General features: G+C 39.3%; 1 protein-coding gene across 2 annotated transcripts; it reads right to left on the bottom strand.

Annotated features, from left to right (window-relative positions):
- Positions 1–25998, bottom strand: CETN3 (centrin 3). Of its 2 annotated transcripts, none has more exons than XM_059694129.1 (5): positions 25795–25961; positions 23802–23934; positions 18653–18767; positions 10805–10996; positions 1–407 (listed from the first exon to the last, which is right to left on the bottom strand). In XM_059694129.1, the coding sequence occupies exons 1-5, from the start codon at positions 25809–25811 to the stop codon at positions 364–366; spliced, it is 501 nt and encodes a 166-aa protein (XP_059550112.1). In that variant the 5' UTR covers positions 25812–25961; the 3' UTR covers positions 1–363. The 2 variants fall into 2 exon arrangements, with proteins under 2 accessions (XP_059550112.1, XP_059550113.1); XM_059694130.1 differs by lacking the exon at positions 1–407 and adding an exon at positions 7996–9515 and having other exon boundaries at positions 10801–10996; positions 25795–25998.

Raw genomic sequence — 25998 nt, 5'->3', positions numbered from 1 at the left:
TACTAATAAAATAAACATTTTATTAATGAAAGTCTGAAAAACATGTACACCAAAACAAAAGGGACTAATGCCAATTTAAAAACCTTCTAAGAATTTGTACCACGATTCAATTTTTTAAACTTTATATATATAAAAAGCTATATTATAATTACAATGCTATGAACTATTAGAGTGCTAACAATACTTTTTCATACAAAGAAACTTAACAGTAGTAAAATATGAATACATAAGATGCTTATTTTTGGTCCCTTTTGGAAAAAAACAAAAACTAAGTTGTGGTGTGTGTTTTTACATGCCTCCAAGCACAAAAATAGAATATAAGATGATAACTGCAACATTCTTAGTGTTTTTCCTTGTAATTCTTTAAATGTCACCAGTCATAATAGCAATGAACTCCTCTTGATTTACTGTGATAAAAAAGAAAACGTAAGTCAGAAATACAATTTTTTCAGAGAACATTATTATTTTGTATTAAATATCTTTAAATTTTATATTATACAAATTACTAATAAACCAACACAGTATTTGCTTTTAATTCTTTGCTAAGAAGTTGAACATTTATTAAACCAAATTTCATGAGTGCACAAATATATAAAATGTGATAGAAAAGGTAATATTGTTACAAAAAAGTCCATCATCATAATAATATTTGTATACATGCGCAAAGTTTTTAAAGCTTGGAATTTTTAATTTTTAGATGGTTAAAGCCTATGATCTTTATTCTACTAGTTAATTTAGCAAACCCTTCCTTCATAAATAAGTTAAATATTATCAAGCATATAAATTAGAATTCTGAAAGATGAAAACATAAGCATTAGAAAAACAGTCAAATTGGTTTATTTGGTATTGTTTTGTTTTTTTGAATTTTGATATGTTTAAAAGCCTATTTTAAAGAAAAACTCATTGAAACCAGGTCTCCATACAACAAAAATAAACAGAGAAAATTATAATTTTAAAATATACAGATTTCATCTTAACTACAAAGGTAATAGCATAAAATATAGTTGTGAACGCAGGAAATAATCACTGATTAATTATTAGCTTATCAAAATTATAAATAAAATCCAGTGAGAACCTCCAGTTTATAAAGCATAATGCATAAGAAAACCTAGAAATAATAGGTGATGATGCATAATATTAATGTGATCTTATTAAATATAAGTTTTAAAAAACAAATATACATACATACACATAAATATTAATAGAAATCTTCAGAAAAGAATGCTTTCACTTTGTAAAACAGGTAAGTTCACAGGTCCCAAGACTTAACATATACCTTAACAAGACACAAGTTAGGAATGATAATTTTGATAATGATAAGAACATAGCTCTGACACAGAACTGTTCTGCATCTGAAAATACTGTTCTACATAGATAATCTTTTAGGCTGTTCCTAAATCTTAAATACCAGAGATGATATATATGAAAATACACCATATAATTAAACATTTTAAAGTGCCTAGTGAATGCCAACACCATACTAGAAGTTATGTACTTTATCAAAATAAACACCAGGGTTCCTATTATGGAATATCTTAAAATTTAATTAAGAAAAATATTAAGTGATATAAAATTGTTAATTTTCTTCTGATAACAATGATATCATAGTTAGGAAAGATAATATCGTTAGTAGTAGAGGCATGCTAAAATATTAGAGGGGGTCAAGTTTATGATATATTTTCAAATGATTCAGAAAAACATATATGTATGCATTATATAGTTAAAGCAAAACAATATATTGTTAATTACTGAATCGAGGCAGAAGGCATAAAGGTGTTCGCTGTACTAGTCTAATATTTTTTCCTCTGTGTAAGAAGAATTAAAAAATTAACCAATTAAAAAAGTTGAGTAGATAAGATATGTACATCAGAAATAAAAAATTAGCCCTAACCGGTTTGGCTCAGTGGATAAAGCATCGGCCTGCAGACTGAAAGGTCCCAGGTTCTATTCCAGTCAAGGGCAAGTACCTTGGTTGTGGGCACATCCCCAGTAGGGGGTGTGCAGGAGGCAGCTGATCAATGTTTGTCTCTCATCGATATTTCTAACTCTCTATCCCTCTCCCTTCCTCTCTGTAAAAAATAAACCACACCAATAAAAAAAAAAAAGGAATAAAAAATTATGCTGGTACCAGAAACCATATATAAAACCAATTTCAGTCATCATGTTAGTCACATTTTATACCTGAAACAGAGAATAAATGCTGTATAATACAAAGCATGATTATTAAAATAAAACTACATTATTAGTGTTGAAAAAAATCCATTATAATGGGAAAAATCATTACTGATGAGAAAATGTGGGTAAAAATAAATCTTGACTTGGGCTCCAAAATAAAAATATAGGATTTAGTTTGACAGGTGGAAAAAAAGCTAAGGTTTTTTTTAGCACACCATCAGAAACAGCTGAAGATAGAAAGTAGTGTAAAATTAGGCTATAAGGAGTGAAGAAGAATGAGCTCTCCAAAAGGTGAATAAGAACCATGAATCCATGTATTCAATATTACACATTTACAAGACACTGTGACAGGTATAGAACAGAACAAAAAACCTCTATTACTCAAAATACTTTCATTACCTTACAAATTATAGTTCATTAACCTTTGCAGCTAAATTAACACATTTCAATATTTGAGGAAAGCTGTGATCCCTCTCTCACCAGTTGATATCTATCTTATCCTCCTATATAATAAAAGGCTAATATTCAAATCGACCAAATGGCAGAACAATATTCAAATCGACCTAATGGCAGAACAACCTGTCTCTATGACACGCATTGACCACCAGGGGGCAGACGCTCAATGCAGGAGCTGCCCCCTGGTGATCAGTGCACTCCCACAGGGGAGCACCGCTGAGCCAGAAGCCCTGAGCTGGGAGAGCAGCGGCAGTGGTGGGAGCCTCTCTCGCTTCCGTGGCAGCGCTAAGGATGTTTGACTGGCAGCTTAGGCCCGCTCTCCCTGGGGAGGGGGCCTAAGCCGTCACTCAGACATCCCCCGAGGGCTCCTGGATTGCGAGAGGGTGCAGGCCAGGCTGAGAGAGCCCCCCCACCAAGCGCACAAATTTCATGCACCAGGCCTCTAGTGTGTGTGAAAATTTTAAACGATTTCATTGTTATGCACCTTCATTTTAGAATCCTGATTTAGTCAATCTGACTGAAGCATGTAAACCAAAACAGGAAATAAGAGGATGTTTTCTCGCCCTAGCCGGTTTGGCTCAGTGGATAGAGCATCGGCCTATGGACTGAAGAGTCCCAGGTTCGATTCCAGTCAAGGGCACATGCCTGGGTTGCGGGCTAGGTCCCTGATAGGGGGCATGCAGGAGGCAGCCGATCAATGACTCTCATCATTGATGTTTCTATCTCTCCACTTCCTCTCCCTTCCTCTCTGAAAGCAATAAAAATATATATATATATATATATATATATATATATATATATATATATATATATATATATTTTTTTTTTTTTTTAAAGAGGATGTTTTCTCAGGAAAAACAACAAAATGAAAGCAGTCTTAGAATGATTTGATTATAAATCATTTTAACAGCATAATAGAGCCATGATTAAAATATTCAAAGAGAACTTATGTTTTGTTAAAGACCTAGACATTTTCTCTAAAATTTAAAATTTTAACACTCAAATTTCAAATTAAACTTCATGTCATTCTAAAACCACACTTAATTTTTATATTATTTATATATAAACACCTTAAAGTATTAGCGCATTTCAAAAGTATTTTAAACTATTCCATAATTTCATACCTCAAAACAGAATACTTAAAAACAAAAAAGTGAAAACTAAAGGGAAGTAGTTAAGAAATTAAACTACTTCCTTTATTACCAGTAAACCATTCAAACAACTAAAAGACTCTGTGATGCCTTTGTACATTTGATTTTATGATCTACTCTATCAACAATATCTTATATCAGGTTACTACATCTAATAAATCTAGCATAATACCCACCTTAAAATAGGCATTTAATAAAACATTTACTGAATCAAACGATATACTTTATTTTCTTCTACACTGCCTTTTAAAGAAAATGTTCATAAATCAATCATTTCATAGGGTAAATCACATTACATGTTATTAAAATAAAGAAATTTGAGAAATTATGTAGATTAAGTACCTTAAGACCATCTGTTTTTGGAGGGGAAAAAACATATTTTAGCATCTGAAGTGCGAATTGAATATTTGTACTAATCAATTTCTTCCTATAATAGTATGCATTTTGTAAAATTCTATGAACATAAATACCTAATATTTAACTTCATAGCAAAAGAGGCAATACAGTGTTGTAATAGAAAGTATGCTGTCATTATGGCAATCTGAGTTTGAGTTCTAGCTCTGCCATGTATTAGCTTTATGATAATGTTGAAAAGGTTATTATTAATCTCTCAGAGCTTTAGTTTCCTTATCTATACCTGCATCTACCCTAAGCACAAATAGGTTTAACATTGCATTTACTTCACAAAAGCTATTATGACAATTAAGTGACATAACTTACCATGTAACATACTAAGCACAGAATCTAACATATATTAACTGGTTAATATATGTTAACACTCATCAGAATTATTTACAAAACTATAGGCCCAGTGCATGGGATTCATGCACTGGTGGGGGACATGGCCTGCAGGGATTGGCCCGCTGCAGGAGCAGGCACTCATCCTGGTCAGCCAAGGGGTGCACTGTGGGAGCGCACTGGCCACCAGGGGGAAGCTCCTGCGTTGAGCGTCTGCCACCTGGTGGTCAGTGCGTGTCATAGCAACTGGTCAACCAGTCATTATGCCATTTGGTCGCTGTACTTTCATTATAAAAGATGGTCCACTTTGGCTTTTTAAATGTTGCTTCCATTTTCCAAAAAAATTTACTGTGTTTTACTTTATATATGTTGGGAGAGATGATAGAGAAGAGATTCTTTCTATATCATTACCACAGCTTTATTTATATTTCATACTAGAGGCCCACTGCACGAAGAGATTCGTGCAATAGGCCTTCCTTCCCCTGGCTGTCAGCACCGATTTTCCTCCAGCACCCAGGACCCAGGCCTTTGCTCCGGCCGCAGCGGAGAAGGCAAGTCTCTTCAGTCTTCAATCGTATTCAGTCTTCTCAGTCTTCACTCTGCACCTGCATATGCAAATTAACCACCATCTTTGTTGGGTTAATTTGCATAGTCATCCTGATTGGCTGGTGGGCATAGTGGAGTGAAACCAATTTACATGTTTCTCTTTTATTAGTGTAGATTATAGCTTCTTTTCCTTTAACTCCTCATTCCCCATGTTTATGATTCTGATATACACAATAAAATATTTCATTTTTATAAAACATTTTCATTGCTCTTAAATACTGAAGTGTAAAAAATTGATAAAAGCAAAAGAATTACTAAGGTTCACAAAAAGAAGCAGCAAAGTATTATGAGCTTTACCAGTTTAACACATACATAGAAAGTAGGTTATATCTGCTTGGCTGATGTGGCTCATGGTTGAATGTCGACCTATAAACCAGGAGGTAACAGTTTGATTACCACTCAGGGCACATGGCCGGGTTGCGGGCTTGATCCCCAGTAGGGGGCATGCAGGAGCAGCCAATCGATTATTTCTCATCATCAATGTTTCTATCTCTCCCTCTTCCTTCCTCTCTAAAATTCAATAAAATATATTGAAATTTAAAGATAAATAAATATTAGGCCAAAAAGAAAAGATTATATCTAAATGAAATTGTTTACAAAGAATCCAAATTAAGTGATCAGATTAACAAGTTATTATAAAAATACTAGAGGCCTGGTGCACGAATTTGTGTACCAGTGGGGTCCCTCAGTCTGGCCTGCAGGATCAGACCAAAACCAGCTCTCTGACATCCCCCGAGAGGTCCCGGATTGCAAGAGGGCACAGGCCAGGCCGAGGGACACCACTGGTGCACAAGGTTGGCCAGCTGGGAAAGGACCACAGGAGGGCTCCACGGTGTGTCCAGCCCGTCTTGCTCAGTCCCGACTGGCCGGACCCCAGCAGCAAACTAACCTACTGGTCAGAGCATCTGGCCCCTGGTGGTCAGTGCACGTCATAGCAAGTGGTTGAGCAGCCTTAGCATATCATTAGCATATTATGCTTTGATTGGCTGAACAGCCAACTGAATGACGAGACACTCAGCACATTAGGCTTTTATTATATAGGAATAGAGTCCTGGTGCACAAAATTGTGCACTCGGGGGGGGTCCCGCAGCTGGGCCTATGCCCTCTTGCAGTGTAGGACCCCTCGGAGGATGTCCACCTGCTGGCTTAGGCCCGCTCCCTGGGGGATTGGGCCCAAGCTGGCAGTCAGACATCCCTCTGGCAGCCCAGGAGCCCTCGGGGGATGTCCACTTACCAGCAGGGAGCAGACCTAAGCTGCAGTCGGATATCCTTAGCACTGCCGAGGAGGCGGGAGAGGCTCCCGCCACCACCTCTGTACTGGCAGCCATCAGCCTGGCTTGTGGCTGAGCAAAGCTCCCCCTGTGGGAGCACACTGACCACCAGGGGACAGCTCCTGCATTGAGTATCTGCCCCCTGGTGGTCAGTGTGTGTCATAGTGACCAGTCATTCCCAGTCGTTGTGCTGTTAGGGTCAATTTGCATATTACCCTTTTATTATATAGGATGGAGGCCTGGTGCACAGATGGGGGCCAGATGGTTTGCCCTGAAGAGTGTCCCGGATCAGGGTGGGGGTCCTGCTGGGGTGCCTGGCCAGCCTGGGTGAGGGGCTGATGGCTGTTTGCAGGCTGGTCAAGCCCCCCCCCTCCAGTGGGGACCCTCACCCCATGGAGGTTCGGCCAGCCTGTGTGAGGGGCTGATGGCTGCTTTCAGGCTGGCCACACCCCCTTTAGGGTAGGGGGTCCTCACTGGGGTGCCTGGCCAGTCTGGGTGAGGGGCTGAGGGCCATTTTCAGGCTGGCCAAGCCCCCTGGCGACCTAAGCAACCAGCCTCTCCTTTTTTTCTTTTTTTTTTATTCTGGGATTTATTTACCTTCTATAATTGAAACTTTGTAGCCTTGAGTGGAGCTCAGAGCCGGCCGCAGCAGGCAAGAAGCTTGGCTTCCTCCATCACTGGAGCAACCAAGCCTCCTGCTTGCTCCAGCTCCGTGGCTGCTGGCCGCCATCTTGGTTGGGTTAATTTGCATATAGTCACTCTGATTGGCTGGTGAGTGTGGCTTAAGGCATAGCGAAGGTACGGTCAATTTGCATGTTTGTCTTTTATTAGTGTAGATGACTTCCTACTTATTCAAAAATTGGCAGTTTTTCATATAGCTGCAGACACCCATACAATTTAAGGCAGTGTCCCAAAGCCAGACTAAACAGCTTAGAGTTGTAGCTCTCATGGTTTCTGCATATGAACATGCCTTTCAACAATAATTTTCTGAACTTACCACAATAACTACTACAGGGTGGGGTAAAAGTAGGTTTACAGTTGTATGTACACAAAACAGAGTTTATTCTTTTTTTTAAATTTTATTTTAGAGAGGGAGGGAGAGATAGAAACATCCTATATAATAAAAGCCTAATATGCAAATTGACCAGGGGAACGACCAGTCACTATAACGAGCACTGACCACCAGGGGCAGACGCTCAATGCAGGGGCTGCCCCCTGGTGGTCATTGCACTCCCACAGGGGGAGAGCCACTCAGCCAGAGCCGGGCTCATGGCTGATGAGCATAACAGCAGTGGTGGGAGCTTCTCCCACCTCTGTGGCAGTGCTAAGGGGCAGAGAGCTGAGCAATAAGGAGCAGAGGGCAGATGGGCAGTAAGGAGTGAGGGGTGTCCTGGACTGTGAGGGAGCACAGGTCAGGCTAAGAGACCGCCTCTTCCCACCCCCCCACCGCACTCCAGTGCATGAATTTCATGCATCGGACCTCTAGGCAATGATGAAAGAGAACCATTGATCAGCTGCTTCTTGAATGCCCCCAACTGGGGATTGAGCCTGCAACCGGGCATGTGCCCTGGACTAGAATTGAACCTGGGACCCTTTAGTCCGCAGGCTGACGCTCTATCCACTGAGTCAAACCAGCTAGGGCTAGAGTTTATTCTTGTATTATTATTTATTAATTGTTGTATATTTTTCTTACAAACAACTGGAAACCAACTTTTACAACCTGTATACTAAGTATGTGTTGCTTGAAAAATGTCAAATAGCTACTATGAATTCTGCAATAGTATTTACAAATAGTATTCTGCAATAGTATATAAATGAAAAATAGCATTATACACATGCACATGCAATACAATTATTCATATGATCTACAGACAATGATGTATATATGAATTCCCAGACCCATACAATACCTAGGAAGACCCCCCAACCCATTGAGACCCACACCCACATCCCACATTGGAAACTACTGGATTAGACTATTTTAATATGATAAGACCACATTCTCCTCCAGAAACAAGACAAATCTTAATAAAAGACTATGCATCAGCTATATTTTATTTGTAATTAAATACTTGGAAAAAACATTATTTGCCTGTTAAGTCATTTGAATAAATGACAGTAGGATATCCAAGCAACACATGTATAGTGACAAAGTGGAGTAAAACAAGCAGAGAGGACTGAAGAAATGTTTTCAGGATGCACTAAAATAAGTCTTCAAGCAAGGAAGTATAAATGTGAACTGGGAGATTCAAAAGCAGCAGCCAGAGCAATATAACAAGGGATGAAGAAATGGACACATTTTCTAAAGCAAAGTTTCACATCAAGTTTCAATTTAAGAGGCAGCTTCCTAATTGATATTTTCTCCTAATGTCAAATGCAGCTAATAACTGAAATCTGATTGCATGGGCCTAGTCCAGTAAGAAAGAAAATTATAACTGACCTTTTGACACATTGTTAAAGATTTATGAAACAGACATACCAAGAATCTCTATGTCACTGAAGATAGTACCTTTACAGAACAGAGTTCCTTTAAAGTTAATTTAGGGAGTAAATTTGAAGTCCAAATATTAGAGTGACAGCTTAAGAAATCATCTAAATTTCCTCGAGTTTTAATCATCTTTGCTTCAAAATATAAGTAACTATATCAATATCCTTAAAAAAATCTATTATTTAAAAATAGAAAAGTTTTATAATACTTAATTTTCACATAAATATGAGAAAGTACAATAATGTATACATTTAAAAAACAATCTATAAACCTGAACTGATAGCTAGTTGCTACTGTCTCACCTCCTTATTAAAGCATGCCAGTATTACCAAGGTAATATATATGTATGTATTTATGAATGTATATACAGTGGATGCTATATCAACATGTATCTACTGTAACACACACTCCAGCTCAGGGCTTTAAGTCAACAAATATAAGAGCACTCATTATGTTCAAGAAAATGCAAGGGAACAAAGATTAGTAAAGACAAAAAAGAAAGGAAAACAAGCTTACACTTAATGCTAGGCACCATCAACTATCTTCATTTAATATTCACAACAATGCTATAAGGTATTACCATTCTCATGTCTACAAATGGGAAAACTGAGATTCAGACAATGTTGAAAACTTGCACAAAATTACAAAACAACTAAATAAAGGGTAGAGATTCAATTCAAATGCAGGTCTGCATGATTCCAAAACCTCACATTATATGATTCCATACTGTTCTTAAGGGGCTTACAACATAAGTGGAGATATTACACATGTATATGACTAACAGAAAGCAGTGTATAAAGTGTCAAAATAGTTTGTTCCTCTAAATGCTCTGGGCCCCCAATGAAAGTATCATAACTTTATACAGAGCCCACTGGGAGAGGATTTTGAGAAAAAGGATAGAATTTAAAATGTTCCTGAGAAAACAACTAACATTTTAACAGACAGAAATTAGCAATTAAAATATTCTAGGATTAAGGAATGGAACGATTAAAGGCGCCGCATAAATAGTATTTTCAAGACAGAATGTATTTTGTCAAAGTGTATGTATGGGAGGTGAGGGTTAATCATTTGTATGCCATAAGCGTCTATAGACACAAGCATCAGACCTTTTTTAATTAAATTCAAAATATCATGGCAGTTAACTGGTTAAAGTAGAAAAGTGGAAGACTACAGTGGGAAATAAAACTAGATACTTAAGGTAAGACAGATCATAGAAGCTTTGAACTTTACTCTGTAGGCACCAAGGAATCACTCTAAGTGTTTGAACAAGGAAATTACATTATCAAACCTGTACTTTAGAAAAACAATGGTATCAATAGATTAAATTAGGAAGAGAATAGAGGTTTATAGGCATGTAGGGCAATTAGGAGGCTACAATAGTCAACAAAGTCAGTGAGGGCAGCGACTACCATCTGCCATTTTCATTGTGAAGCACCAATCAGCACATACGACACTGTAATCAGCAGGCATCCAAGAAAATAACAAGGCTATAATAACATTCCTACAAAAAAATTAGGGCTGAACTAGGACACCAGCAGTAAACAAAGATATAAAATAGAGCCAAAATATTTTAAGGATAGAATCAATAGAATAGTAAAGTTTAGAAGTGTATGGAGGTTGAGGAAGAAGGCATTAAAGGCTGAAATTTTACTAAGTGACCGAAATTTTGATATTTCAAACACAAGTAAAAGTAAATACCTTTTTTAAGTGTGGAACCTCATATTACAATCTATATAGTTGGTTTCAAAGGTCTGCTTCATTCTAAATTGAATTTGTAAAGTATTTATATAGACAAGTCCATTACAGGATGAACAAAAATTACAATAGTTTGCAGAGGGTCTTGAAAATCATTTGGTTTTAGAAAAACTTACTAAATGTATACATCAGGACTACTAAAAATGTGTTTTACTCAAACTTACTTTCTCCATCACCATCTTTATCAAATTCTTCTATCATAGCCCGAAGTTCTTCATCACTCATGTTTTCACCCAATTCTCTGGCAACACGTCGCAAATTCCTCAAGCTTATTTTACCTGAATCATCATCATCAAATAGTTTAAATGCCTTCAATATTTCTTCATGTGGATCTCTTTCCAATATCCAGTCTGTCACTAAAGTTAAAAAAAAAGAAGATAAAAAATAAACCTTCATCATCACAAAGGTATTCATTTGTGATATCAACTAAGTACCAAATGAGAAATAAATCTGTCAACATTTAGCTTGAAAATAAAATGCCATATCAGTATATATTTATGTATGTATATATAGTGGATACTGTATCAACCAAAAAGCCAAAGAGATAAACCTGAAATTAGAAAAATCAAATCCATATTTTTAAATGTAAGCTTTATAATATCAATAATTCATCCTATTATAAAAGTAAGCAAAATTATTTACATTGCACAGACGCAAAATAAAAGAATTATATTTATACCATATTTATCTAAGGTTTACTATTATCAAGAACTGCTGTAGGCTCCACTGACATCAAGCACATTAGTCTAGCAGTTAGTAGCCTAGCTGGAGAGATGTTATACCAACAAACAATTGAAACTAACGAGATAGCCTGGCCACTAGATAGTGGCTCAATGATTGAGCTTAGATCCATGAACCAGGAGGTCACAGTTCGATTCCCAGTCAGGGCACATGCCCAGGTTCTGGACTCAATCCCCAGTAGGGGGCATGCAGGAGGCAGCCGATGGATGATTCTCATCATTGATGTTTTTCTCTCCCTCTCCCTTCCTCTCTCTGAAATCAATAAAGACATATTTTAAATAATCTCACTAGATAAAAGATGTTTGCTGGCAAACTTAATAACACAAATTGCACCTCAAATTTAACCCAAATTAAAAACAAAAAACTGACAAATAAAATGCACTGCCATCATAATTATAGACACAATCTCAGACAGTAGATGAAAATCTCACTGATACCTTCATGATTACAAGAATCTCTTCGTTTTCCAAAATATGAGAAGTAGTTAATAAAAGAATTAAATCTGATTGCAATAACACAACCAGGAAAAAAATAAAAGGTCTGGAAAAGATATCTCATGCATTTTGTTTAGCAAAATAATAACTTCAGACAAGTAAGTAAAATTAAGGGAATAATTTCAGACCTTGATAGCTGAGAGTATCAATGTATTTTAATATACTAAATGTAATAATGTATAATAATATAGTTTACTCAACATTTTCAATATTACCAGTCTTAATAGCCGCAATAAAAAAAAAAAGCTGTAGCATATACGTATAAATCTGAAAATATCTAAGTAAACATCTCTAAAGTAATTCTGCAAGCTAGTCTAGCACTACAACAAAACGTATTTATGACTCTCACTGTGCCATTAAAAATAAATCAATCCTGCCCAGCTGATGTAGCTCAGCAGTTGAGTGTTGACCCAGGAACCAAGAGCCAAGAGATCACTGGTTCAATTCCCGGTCAGGGCACATGCCCAGGTTGTGGGCTCAATCCCCTGTGGGGTGCGTGCAGGAGACAGCCAATCAATGATGTTCCTCTCTCTCATCGATGTTTCTATCTCTCTATCCCTCTCCCTTCCTCTCTCTAAAAATCATTAAAAACATTTAAAAATAAATAAAGCTCACTGAAGTTTATGAAAGCATTAAAAACTTGCAAATGCTTAGAGAGAGAAAGTATAGGAATGTTGAATGTACCCAAAAGGAAAAATACAATTTAAGTCCCAAATATTTTATTATTGTTTTGCAGCTATTTCATCATATTAACATTCAAGATGTTAAATCTTCTACACATATATTCAAGTTTTCTTTTTCTCCTACCCATTAATTTTATCCACAGTCTTCCAAGTAACTAATTGAAGTATATTATTATAAGTATGCAAATCATCAAAGCTCATAAATATTCAGTCAAAAAGGAGTTGGCATATATACAGCCATAACACCAAAATAAAATACCACACTTAACTCTATGGCTCATACTCAATTTATTTTGAATTTAGTCCCAACAAAAAAGCAGGACAAGGGAAAAAAAAGTGTTAAGAAATTTTCTTCACCAATTAAATAATTTTACATGACAGGTGAACCAAAAAAGCAGCTTGCCGAAAGTATTAATGTACTTAAAGAAGCAACAGGGTGATCTGGGGAACAGATGGGGCTCCAAGATATATAAATTCTTATCCCACTGATGCTTTAATTGTGTTAGTTACTTCAGACTTATGTGTATATATAATCTTTTATCAATACACTGCCTTAGAACACAACTTTTCTTGGAAACTATAAAAATCCATCATTCTGAATAGCTAAAACATTAAACTTTATGGTGACTCTCCTCCATGCCTTCATGTTCTATTCCTGTCCTACAAAGTAGAATTTAATTATAAGAAAGACATTGTCTTTCAATGAAAATAAGTCAACTGACATGCAGGCAGTTAATGAAAGCATTAAAAACTTGCAAATTAGAACAAAGAGAAAAAAGGCAGTTAATAAAAGGTCTGTCCAAATAACTCTTTTTTCAAATTATTTAATTATACTATTAGAAATGTACTTCCTCAAAATATTTAGACCTTACACTTTATAAAAATCACTTGTGAATACAGCAAATTAAAAGACACTAAAAGTTTATCAAAAATCATTAAAGGTAATACTAGAAATATAGCTTCAACTATATATCTCACTGACTTTTGGAAGGCTCTATCCAAAAATACCAGTTACTATTAACTCAACTTTTTGGAGTCCAAACTCCTCCCACTATCACCAAGGTAGCTGACAATGACCCACTCCAAAAGGATGAGAGCATTATTAATAGTTTCCCATATTTGGAAAGACTGAACATTTTCAATCCCATAAACCCAATCAGTGATCAGATCCTATAGTTCTGAGGATGCTACCTTTTTTACTCTTAAATGTATCCCTTTTCATTCTCACCACCTTCAACATAAAACATATATTATTTTCTGCCAGCAATCTCTCTTCCCTCCAATCCATCTTTAATACTCTAAACAGAGTTATCTTTCTAAAACATATCTACTCTTCTTTAAAAATTGACAATGGGCCCTAACCGGTTTGGCTCAGTGGATAGAGTGTCGGCCTGCGGACTAAAAGGTCCCAGGTTTGATTCCGGTCAAGGGCATATACCTTGGTTGCAGCCATATCCCCAGTAGGAGGTGTGCAGGAGGCAGCTGATGGATGTTTCTCTCTCATCAATATTTCTAACTCTCTATCCCTCTCCCTTCCACTCTGTAAAAAAATCAATAATACATATATATTTTTATTTATTTATTTATTTATTTTTTAAATTGACAATGGGCTTCTGCCCCAATCTTACCTTTTTAGCCATTTCCCTATCCTCTAGAGCAGGGAAGTACCTAAAGGTTCCCAAACATGCTATATTTCTGGGGCCACTCTTTGTTTTGTCTGTCTGAATACCTTACTCTACTCCATCCACAATCGTCTCCTTGGGATGATATCCTTATTCACATTCCCAACGGCCTAAATTAAAAATCCCCTCTGCAAAATCTTTAATTGCTCTGATCAGAAATTGACAAATTTTTCCTATTAAAGGCCAGACAATAAATATTAGAGGCTTTGGGGGGGGGGGGGGGACTTGGGGGGTTGCGGGTGGGGATGAAGTATAAGATCTGTCTAAACTCTTCACTCTGCCATGATGGCACAAAAGCATAAAACAACAGATGTGGCAGAATACAGGCAGCAGCTTAATTTGGGCCAAGGGCTGTATAGTTTGGCAATTCCTGCCCTAGACAAAATTTACCACATAGTTTGTGGTCACCTACATTTAAATTGTAAGCTCCTTGAAAAAAGAACCTCTTAATAACTTTTAATTCCCTCCCTTACCCCAGCACAGTACCGAATGCCAATAAAAACAAAAACAAATCAGCAAATATTTATTAAATAAGCAAAACAAAAACAATAATATTCTATCATATATAGCCAATGAATAAGTAGTATGTGCCAAAAAACAGATGGAGCACAAACATCTGACTTATCTAGGTATTACTTTAAAGCAGCAATTCCTAAGATACCTATGTTACTCACTAGCCTCAGGCTGTCCAGATTCTACACTTATCAAATACATTTTAATATTTTTTTTCTAGCATTGGGAAGAATCCAGTTAAGTGTCAGACTTCATCCAGAAATACTGTAAATCAATATCCTCAGACAGCTAATAGATGTACATAAAACTAAGACTCAAATTTCTGATTTGGAGTTATTTGTCCTAAAGTATAAAACATATATTCATCTGTGGTCAGTCAGTCTTCAAAAATAAAAAACAGCCCTTGCTAGTTTGGCTCAGTGGATAGAGTGTCAGCCTGTGGACTGAAGGGTCCAGATTTGATTCTGGTCAAGGGCACATACCTCAATTGCAGGCTCAATCCCGGGCCCTGGTCGGGGCTTGTGTGGAAGGCTACCAATCGATGTGTCCCTCTCACATCAGTATTCTCTCACTGTGTCTCTCACCCTTCCTTCCACTCTCTCTAAAAATCAACTGATTTGTAAGAATTAACAAAAACAAAAATAATAAACAAATAGGGAGAATACATAGTTCTTGCCTGATTGACACTCAAACAATAATAAGTGTTTATTTGACAGCTGATATTCTCAATAGGTAGCCTAAGGATAGCTAACATATGTGCTTAGCCATGGCCTTTCATTCTAGAAGAAATCCAGTATTTCTGCTCTATTAGTAACATAGAAAAGATGGAGCGGTCAGGAAAAAGTGGAGATGGCATGGGACTCTTGCTTCAGTGGCTAATAAAATCACAATTTAAAAATTATATTCACTTTAGATGAAATAATGTGTTTAGTAAAGTTATGACAATGAGACATTACTTAAAATAGCTATAAATATGAAAAAAGACAATCAGAAAAGTATAAATAGCCCTAACTGGTTTGGCTCAGTGGATAGAATGTCAGCCTGCGAACTCAGGGGTCCCAGGTTCAATTCCGGTCAAGGGCATGTACCTTGGTTGCAGGCACATACCCAGTAGGGAGTGTGTAGGAGGCAGCTGATAGATGTTTCTCTCTCATCGATGTTTCTAACTCTCTATCCCTCTCCCTTCCTCTCTGTAAAAAATCAATAAAATATATTTAAAAAGAAAAGTATAAATATATGCTGTAGAAGACTGTTTATGTTCCAGCAATGCAATGATTATTTCCAGCCATTATAACAAATAAAAAACTATTTTTTAAATTATAATGACAACAAATACTTAATAGCACTTACTATATGCTAGACCCTTTCCTAAAGACTTAACATATTATTAACTTATTTATTCCTCATGATAACCCTGTGAGGTAATACAACTATCCCCTCTGTACAGCTGAAAATGAGGCAGAGAGAAGTAGAATGACCAAGTAACACAGCTAGTAAGTGGCAAAACCAAGACCTGAAGGTAGGCAATCGGGTTGCCAATGGTCCATGCTAAACCACTTGCTCTTTCCTAATATCTTTTCCACTATTTCCTAAGTCTTATTTCTATAAATAAACCATCTTAGACTAAAATCATAAACTCCAGGAGAGCTTCAATATTGGGAGAACAGTGATGGCTTTCTCCTTCTTCTCAAGTAAGTAATTCTACAAATTAGAGAGAAAAAAAGAAATATGCTCCCTAAAGGGACAAAATGCCTCTCTAAACAGTCATCTGTCAGTTCGTAAGTTGAGGACTTTCTGTGCTGTGCTTTCTTTCTCTTTTAGGTTTATCCTTTAACTTCTCTCTTCTTCACTTTCAGTTTGAATTTTCAGATTAAATGAAAATTACATAATGATATGAACATATTTTTCCATATGTACTAATTGTCATTTCTTTTTTATTCTCATACTGCTTCTTGCTAAATAAAATAAAGGGTTTGATTGTGAGCGTAATTGAATTTATTCCTAAATTTTAAAAATAACTAAAAATAACTACATGATATGCTTATGTTATGACCCATATAAAGCACTACCGCCCTGACCGGTTTGGCTCAGCGGATAGAGCGTCGGCCTGCAGACTAAAGGTCCCAGGTTCGATTCCGGTCAAGGGCATGTACCTTGGCTGCGGGAACATCCCCAGCCGGGGGTGTGCAGGAGGCAGCTGATCGATGTTTCTCTCATCGATGTTTCTAACTCTCTATCCCTCTCCCTTCCTCTCTGTAAAAAAACCAATAAAATATATTAAAAAAAAAAAAAAAGCACTACCATTGGTGTAGAAAATTCATTTAATAAAAAGAAATGTAAATATCAATACATTATATGTATAAAACTCTAGGCCAGTGGTCGGCAAACTGCGGCTCGGCAAACTGTGGCTCGCGAGCCACATGCAACTCTTTGGCCCCTTGAGTGTGGCTCTTCCACAAAATACCGGCCCTTCTACAAAATACCGACTTCTGCTCATGGGCCACGAAGTTTCAATCGCACTGTACGTGCGCGCCCGCACGTGGTATTTTGTGGAAGAGCCAAACTGAATGGGCCAAAGAGCCGACCACGGCTCTAGGCAATATAAGTTGTAATATATACATATATACACACACACACACACACACACACACACACATATGTATATATGTATTAGGATATATATATATGTGTGTGTATATATATATAGTAGAATAAAGGATTCCTATGTATATATGTGTGTGTGTACATATATATATATATATGCTATAAATAATTCTCTAAAATCGTCCATACCAGGGGTGGGCAAACTTTTTGACTCGAGGGCCACAATGGGTTCTTAAACTGGACCGGAGGGCCGGAACAAAAGCATGGATGGAGTGTTTGTGTGAACTAATATAAATTCAAAGTAAACATCATTACATAAAAGGGTACGGTCTTTTTTTTTTTTTTTTTTAGTTTTATTCATTTCAAATGGGCCGTAGTTTGCCCACGGCTGGTCTATACAAAAGTTTAACCATATTAAGCCCATGACAAATTACCAGTATCTTCAGTCGGTTGTTCTAAAATGTTTTCTCCTGCTTCCAGTTTCCCTTATTACAATCCTCTCCCCACTGGCAACTTTATACAGGTGACTTTATTCACCAAGATCAAAGTCATCAAGAATATATAGCCCCTCATAAATGGCTTTGTCAACTTGAAGGTATGCACTTTTTCTACAAAGATTACAGGTTTCCTCTTCTCCCACATTGCCAACAAAAATCACATACTATGCCCTAACCAGTTTGGCTCAGTGGATAGAGCGTCGGCCTGCGGACTAAAAGGTCCCAGGTTCGATTCCGGTCAAGGGCATGTACCTGGGTTGCGGGCACATCCCCAGTAGTAGGTGTGCAGGAGGCAGCTGATCGATGTTTCTCTCCATTCAATGTTTCTTACTCTCTATCTCTCTCCCTTCCTCTCTGTAAAAAATCAATAAAATATATATATTTTTAAAAAGAAGTTAATGTTTAAAAAAAAAAATCACATACTAAACGGTCTTGGGAAATATTTTCCAAACAAAATGATACCAAATTTTCTATTTTACTGTGAGAAAATTTTTGATCACCCTTTTAGTTTTGATCACATTACTTGGAAAGACATTTTTCCATAAAATAACTACATAAAATCTTGGTTAGAATCTTTACAACAAAACAAAAGACAAAATGATAAATCCCACAGCAAAGCTATAAATCATTTTTCTTTGAAAATCAACATAAAGAGTACCCCCAAAAAACCCTGTAAGATTCACATATACAGCAACGTTTATTAACAAAATTCTATAACCCTGAGAATTAAAAAAATACTGATATTAACCAGATAATTTCCTAACAACTACTAATTACAAAGACTATTAAAATACACACCAACTTCATTAAAATCTTCAAAGGTGATTTTCCCTGTGGCTTCTCTGTCATAATCTTTAAGAATCTTCAGTACATCAGCTTTTTTTACATCAAACCCCAAGGCTCTCATTGCCACCTTTTGGAATAAGAGGGAAAAGCAAATTATAAAGCATTCTTTAAAAAAAAGAAGTGATTTCTTAAATAAATTTTTACAACTTAAGGGATGATGACACATTAATAAAACATGTAATTCTTTTGCATGTTTTATGACTCTAAAATAGTAAAGAGAGAGTTTTTCTTCACTATGAAATTAAATGGCAATTTGTTAACTTTATATATCATTTTTTATATGACAAACCAATCAATGAGTGTTTATGGAATATACTATACAATGTACTGACATAGTGCACAGATACAACAAGTTCTATGTTCTCAAAGGATTAACAACCAAAAAACAAAAAGGGGCATAGCATAAATATTAAAAAGTTATACACTATGAGATTAAAACACACTGAAATAAGAATTATCATCAGACCCTACATGATTAGTTACCAGATAGTGCATGACCCCAAACTTAGAGAAAGAAGATCTTATTACTATACTAGAGGCCCAGTGAACAAATTCGTGCACCAGTGGGGTCCAGCCGGCCCAGCCCCAATAAGCAGGTCAGGACTGGGCCTGTCAGGAGGCGACAGCAGGAGGTTGGCCGGCCAGCCCACCCTGATCAGGGCACGATCAGGACCGGGCTGGCTGTGGGGAGGGGCAGCGGGCGATTGCCCTGTGGGCCCCACCCCCAATTGGGATGGGGGCTGATTGGGGGCAGGGCCAGCTGTGGAGAAGGGCTGTGGGCCAACTGGCCCCACCCCCAAATGGGGTCAGAGGGCCGATCAGGGGTCAGCGGCCAGGAAAGGGGCCATGGGAGGTTGGCCGGCTGCCGCCCTCAATGGGGTGGGAGAGGTTGATCAGGGGTGGGGCGGGCAGAGGGAGAGGCTGCGGACCGATTGGGGTGGTGGTGGCCCATTGGAGGCAGGGCCAGCCAGGGGGAGGGGTTGCAGAAGGTTGACCAGCCAGCCCTGCCCCAATTGGGGTAGAGGGGGCAATCAGGGGCAGGGCCGGCCAGGGGTAGGGGCTGCAGGCCAATGGGGGGGGGTGGGGGCCCACTGGGGGTGGGGCCAGCCAGGGGGAGGGGCTGCAGGAGGTTGGCTGGCTGGCTCTGGCCCCTATTGGGGTTGGGGGGGTGATCAGGGGTGGGGCCGGCTGGGGGGAGGAGCCGCGGGAGGTTGGCCAGCCAGCCCCACTCCCAGATCAGGCCGGTTCGCTGGCCACAGTGGGCATCATAGCAACCAGTCATTCTGGCGTTACAGTCACTGGCTTTTTATATATATATAGACTAGAGGCTCAGTGCACGGAGTCATGTAAAAGTTGGGTCTCTCAGCCTGGCCTGTGCCCTCTCACATTCTGGAACCCCTCGGGGGATGTTGGAGAGCCGGTTTCAGCCCAATCAGCCAGGCGAGGGACCCCACAGGTGCACAAATCCATGCACCAGGCCTCTAGTATGCATATAAGATCTTTGGTGGCCCTAGCTGATTTGGCTCAGTGGATAGAGCATCAGCCTGCAGACTGAAGGGTCCCAAGTTCGATTCTGGTCAAGGGCACATGCCTGGGTTGCGGGCTTGTTCCCCAATAGGAGGTATGCTGAAGGCAGCCAATCAATGATTCTCTCTCATTACTGATGTTTCTATCTCTCTCTCCTTCTTCGTTCCTGTCTGAAATCAATAAAAATGTGTTAAAAAAAAAAAAAGATATTTGGTTAATCTCTTCCTGCCCTCCCCTCTCCCCCTTTCTCTCTGAGATTCATCAGTCTGTTCCATGTTTCCATGCCTATGGTTTCGGCTCCTGTGTTGAGCGTCTGCCCCCTGGTGGCCAGTGCACATCATAGCTACCGGATGGTCAGCCGGTCGGCTGGTCAGCTGGTCGCTTAGGCTTTTATACACACACACACACACACACACACACACAAAGGAAGGAGAGACATGTTACCAGTTAAAACTTGGATTCAAGTTGTTCCTTGATATATGGATTAGTGAAACAGGATATTTAGAAAAGGATTACTGGTATTAAGACACCAAAATACAACTAGGAAGAACATGGCGGAGGTATAGACGGACGTGTCATGTGCCTTGTCCCAGAGCAGATAAGGGTGAGCAGCTGAAACGGGTAACATACAGCCCGAATAAGCGGAAGATATTCAGCTGGGAGACAGTTTGCAGCCGGGAAAGATAGAGAACTCCCGGAGAAAGGGGACGGTTGGAGACTGCAGCTGAAATCTCCCCCGGAGCGCCAGCTCAGCAGGGGAGACCGCGCCATCTTGAGTGGCTGTTATTGGAAGCATATACATCCAAAGACACGGCATCCACGGTATCCAGAGATCGGCTACTAACCCGGAAACAATGGATCTCAAGCAGCGCAGCTACGTGGACTTAGAGGAACCCTGCTTCTCCTCACAGAAAGGTCAGATTTCCCCTAAAGGTGTGGTTTGCAATTCAGGTTGGAGAAAGGAACGTGCACGGGGGAAATCTGCACCCCACAAAGTCTGCGGCCGTTGGGGCCAGCGTGATCCGTGAGTGTGGAAGGGCTCCCACAGAGCTGCTGGCAGAAGGGAACACTAAAAATAAGCCCATAGCTGGACTGGATGCAAAAAAGCAGCCTCGGATTTTGCCAGTGTGCCGGCTGCTTAGTGCCAGGGGAGAGAGGACACGCGGAAGAGACTGCGCACAGAGCTGGAAGGTGGAGGGTTGCGAATTCGCGCAACTTCTCAGGCTCTTGTTTTTTCTCTTCCCCTTAAATCTTTGGGTTTGAGTATTAAACCCAGGGCAACTTAACAATAGAAAGATAAACAATCCAATCAAAAAATGGGCAACGGACCTAGACAGACACTTTTTGAAAGAGGACATACAGAAGGCCGGAAGACATATGAAAACATGCTCAAAGTCACTAATTATACGAGAGATGCAAATCAAAACGACAATGCGTTATCATCTCACACCTGTCAGAATGGCTATCATCAACAAATCAACAAACAACAAGTGTTGGAGAGGATGTGGAGAAAAAGGAACCCTTCTGCACTGCTGGTGGGAATGCAGACTGGTGCAGCCACTGTGAAGAACAGTATGGAGCTTCCTCAAAAAACTAAAAATGGAACTCCCATTTAACCCAGTGATCCCACTTCTAGGAATATATCCCAAGAAGCCAGAAACACCAATCAGAAAGGATATATGCACCCCTATGTTCATAGCAGCACAATTCACCATAGCTAAGATTTGGAAACAGCCTAAGTGCCCATCAGGAGATGAGTGGATCAAAAAACTCTGGTACATATACGCAATGGAATACTATGCTGCGGTAAAAAAGAAGGAACTCTTGCCTTTTGCAACAACATGGATGGAACTGAAGAGCATTATGCTAAGTGAAATAAGCCAGTCAGAGAAAGATAAATACCACATGATCTCACTCATTTGTGGATTATAGAGAGCAACATAGACTGATAAACAGGGACAGATCCAAAGACTGAGAAACAGCGATCAGACTATCACTCCCCAGAGGGAAAGTAGGGGAGGGGGGGGTAAGGGGAAGAGATCAACCAAAGGACTTGTATACACGCGTATAAGCCAAACCAATGGACATGGACAACAGGGGGATGAGAGCATGAGTGAGGGGGGTGGGGGGAGGGAGGATGGGGGTTAATGGGGGGGATGAGGACACATTTGTAATACCTTAACTAATGAAGAATTTAAAAAAAAAAAGACACCAAAATAAAGAATAAGCTTAAGAACAGTGAACAGAGCAGCTTACCTTATCTGAACGGGAAGTGCTCAGGTAGAAAAAGGAGTTAGCAAATGAGAAACGTAGGTGGTAGTAAAAGTGTGGAGAACATTCAATAAAAATCAAAGGAATCTGAAGTTTATACAGTGTATAATAAGGAGCCACCAAAGGTTCATAAGCATTGAACAATATGGGGAAAGGATTTGAAAAAGATGAATGTACAGGGTAAACTAGAAATGAAGAAACCACTTAGAAAATTCCAGATATGAAATAAGATTCTCCAACCAAGGTAACAATGGCAACAAATGAAAGAGACATTATAAAGGAAAAACAGATAAAAGCTAGGTAACGAAAACAAACAACAGCAACAAAAGATAAATGTGGAAAAGAGAGCCAAAGAGCTGCAAAAAAGCCACCTTTCTCATTGTGTTGAGTGTCAGACTATCCTAACACCAATCTCCCCTTGTATCATTATAAATAACTAGAGGCATGATGCACAAAATTCGTGCATGGGGTGGGGGGTTCCCTCAGCCCAGCCTGCCCCCTCTCCAATCTGGGACCCCTCAGGAGATGTCCGACTGCCGGTTTAAGCCCTAAATCGGCAGTCGGACATCCCTCTCACAATCTGGGACAGCCGACTCCTAACTGCTCACCTGCCTGATCACCCCTAACTGCCACCCCTACCAGCCTGGTCGTGTGCGCCTCTCTCCTCCCCACTTTCCCCCCCACCCCCGCCCCCGACCTGGTTACCCCCAACTGCCACCCCCCCCCACCCCGCCCCTGCTGGCTTGGTTGCCCCACGCAGCCTGCTGTTTGGTTGTTACTGTTACTGTGACAGCATCCTGGACAACTTGCACATTCCTCTATTATTAGTATAGATTCCAGGTCTTAAAGTTGACATTTTCCCCCATTAGTGTGTCAATATCACACATCAATTATGTTGTTTGCACCAGAGAAATTAAGTTGAGACTGTGTTTATGAACATACTCAAATTAAAAGACAAATAACATCCCCCCAATTGAAAAAAGAATGAGTGGTCAAAAAATATAGTAAGAACTGTTTAAATCCTGTAGTTCAAAAAATTTTAATTATGTAAATAAAAAATAAGCCCCTCCATAGGAATGTATTTTTACATTTAAAATACTATTCATTTTATGTGAAAAGGAGTTTCTAAAAAGATGTTAGTACTAGTCAATTTTATTGTAGCACTTAACTGAAGTGTTTAAAATAGTTTCATATTTCTAAAACTAGTTTAAATACTTATTTAGAAATGTATTTTTAGCCAACTGTCAAAAATGCAAATCATTTTAACAGAAAAAATATACTATGTTTTAAAGTCTATCATTACCTTTAATTCATGATAATCTATTGCTTCATCTTTGTCCGTGTCAAATAGTTCAAAAGCATCTTTAATTTCTTGTTTCTGTTCTTCAGAGAGTTCTCTTCTTTTTTTCCTCTTTGTTTTGTCTACAAGTTCACTTCTATAAAATGAAAACAGTCTATTTAGTCCACTTAATTCCTATTTTCCTATGCCTCAAGAGTCTAGATGATTAAAATAAGATTTCAAAAATGCAACCATAAATCTTAGCCAGTGAATAACTTTCTAAATTTCTTAAAAGGATATATTTTGAGAAAAAATTTTCCTTATATGAGTAAAAGCCCTACTTATTGCAGAGTTGAAGCTGCTATAAATTTGCACTTCCCAAAACTGAGAAATGTTACAGGTTATTTAAAAAAAACAAAAACAAAAACGAGGACCTAGCTTTGTATTTATTCCCACTAATATTACTGTGGAAGAAGTAAGAACTGTGAATAAAAACCATTACTTCATGTCAGAAACCCCAACAAAAAACAAAGCATCCATACTTATTATTCACATCAATCTACAAAACACTTTTTAAAAGAAAATTAAATTTGTAATTGACTCTCACTATGTATCTGATTTACTTTTGACAGTGTTTTATAAATAAGATATCAAAATTACTACCAAAAAGACCTAATTTTTCAATAACTTACAAAGTACGTTCGCATTGTAGATTAGAAATGTTTTCAGATTACATATTTCCAACAGGGTGGCACTTCATAATTTCTTTGGTCGGTATTAACAAATCAGCCAAAATACTGAGTCCAAACAGATCACGATTATCAAATGCCTAAAAAGTATCTATTTGTGCCAATTCTATATAATGTGAAGTCAATGGTCTTATAAATGTCAACATTTAAATTTACATTTAATTTCTCACAAACTCTGGGGGGGGGAATTTTTTAAAGAAATTTATTTTAAAGGCTAGATATGTCTTCCTTAAGAGATGTTGACCCAAAATGTTCCAAATGGGACTTCACACTTGTATAAATGTTGGAACAGAAAATTGTATAAAACCTTAAAATGTAAAACCCAGTTGATTTTACTACAATAGGCTATCTATTTGCATTTGAAGTTTTGTCCTCTAAAAATCTACCCCCAAAAAAGACGGGGGGGCGGTAAGAGACGCTAGAAGGTGACCGGGTAAAGCTGCCACTGTGCGTTCACCAGAGGCTGCGCCGAAGCCTGTCCATCCCGCCGTCAGTCCTTCCCTTCCCACGGCTCCCAATGGCCCGGTCCGGAACCGACCCAACGGACCCCATCCAAGGCACCACATTACCCGTGAGCAGAACACAGCACCTCTTCCAAAGTGGGGTGACTACATCGTTTTTTTTAAAGTAACATATCTAGATGAGGCTGGGGGAGCGGGCAGCACCTCTTCCAAAGTGGGGTGACTGCACCGTTATTTTTAAAGTAACATCCAGATGAGGCTGGGGGACAGGGCAACCGAGGATTAGAGGTCCAACCCAATGTGGGGTCAAGAAACTCAAGAAATTTAGGTGATGCGGGTCTCCAGGCATACGGTCCAGCAGGACCCCAGGTGCGCGGCAAGGGGGAGTTTTGTGTTATTTCCAAAATTGACAGTAGCTACGTCATGAGCAGCGCGGCGGCGGTCGGGGCCGGAAACCGGGAAGGAGGGACTGAATCCAGGGATGCTCCACGGCCCGATTTCCCGCGGAAACAACGCGGGAGAAACCTCGCGCGACTTCGCCGCCTCCGTGCAAAGAAGACGGCCCCTCCTTTCGGCGGCTCCAAACCCCACGCGTGGACAGGTATGACTACCTCCGCAGAAATGCACGGGGCGCGGCACCTGCGGCCCCCGGGGTGGGGGGTCCGGCCCGGAGGGTGGGCCGAGGTTCCTTTTCCTCGGCCCAAATGCATCCCTTCCTCGCCTCGGCCCCCAACGGCCTCCCTTCCACACCCGCCCCGGGGCCCCCTGCCGGGGTGTGGAGAGCATCGCCGCCGCCTCGTTACCGACCTCAGAGCTAAACTCATTTTCTCTCCGGACACAGACGTTCCTCTCAAGAACGACTTTAACCCCTACTCAAGGTAGCACGACTCCCACCAGCCGCTCAACAGACACTCACAATCTCAGCGCCTCGAGGACCGCCCTCGAGACGGCCATTTCTGGGCTAAGATTGGCTGACATCGCGACTGTCCCGCCGCGGTGGCGGAAGCGTCT

Source organism: Myotis daubentonii, chromosome 4 (assembly GCF_963259705.1).
Source record: "Myotis daubentonii chromosome 4, mMyoDau2.1, whole genome shotgun sequence".
NCBI lineage: Eukaryota > Metazoa > Chordata > Mammalia > Chiroptera > Vespertilionidae > Myotis > Myotis daubentonii.
Note: the sequence above shows the minus strand (reverse complement) of the source record. Positions and strands in the feature narration are given on the sequence as shown.

Coding starts and splice junctions, on each gene's coding strand:
- CETN3 (XM_059694130.1), bottom strand. Junction 18,768..23,801: donor TAGATTATCATGAATTAAAG/GTAATGATAGAC, acceptor TTATTCCAAAAG/GTGGCAATGAGAGCCTTGGG. Junction 9,516..10,800: donor GATGGTGATGGAGAAAGTAA/GTTTGAGTAAAA, acceptor ATTTTGTGCAAG/TTTTCAACATTGTCTGAATC.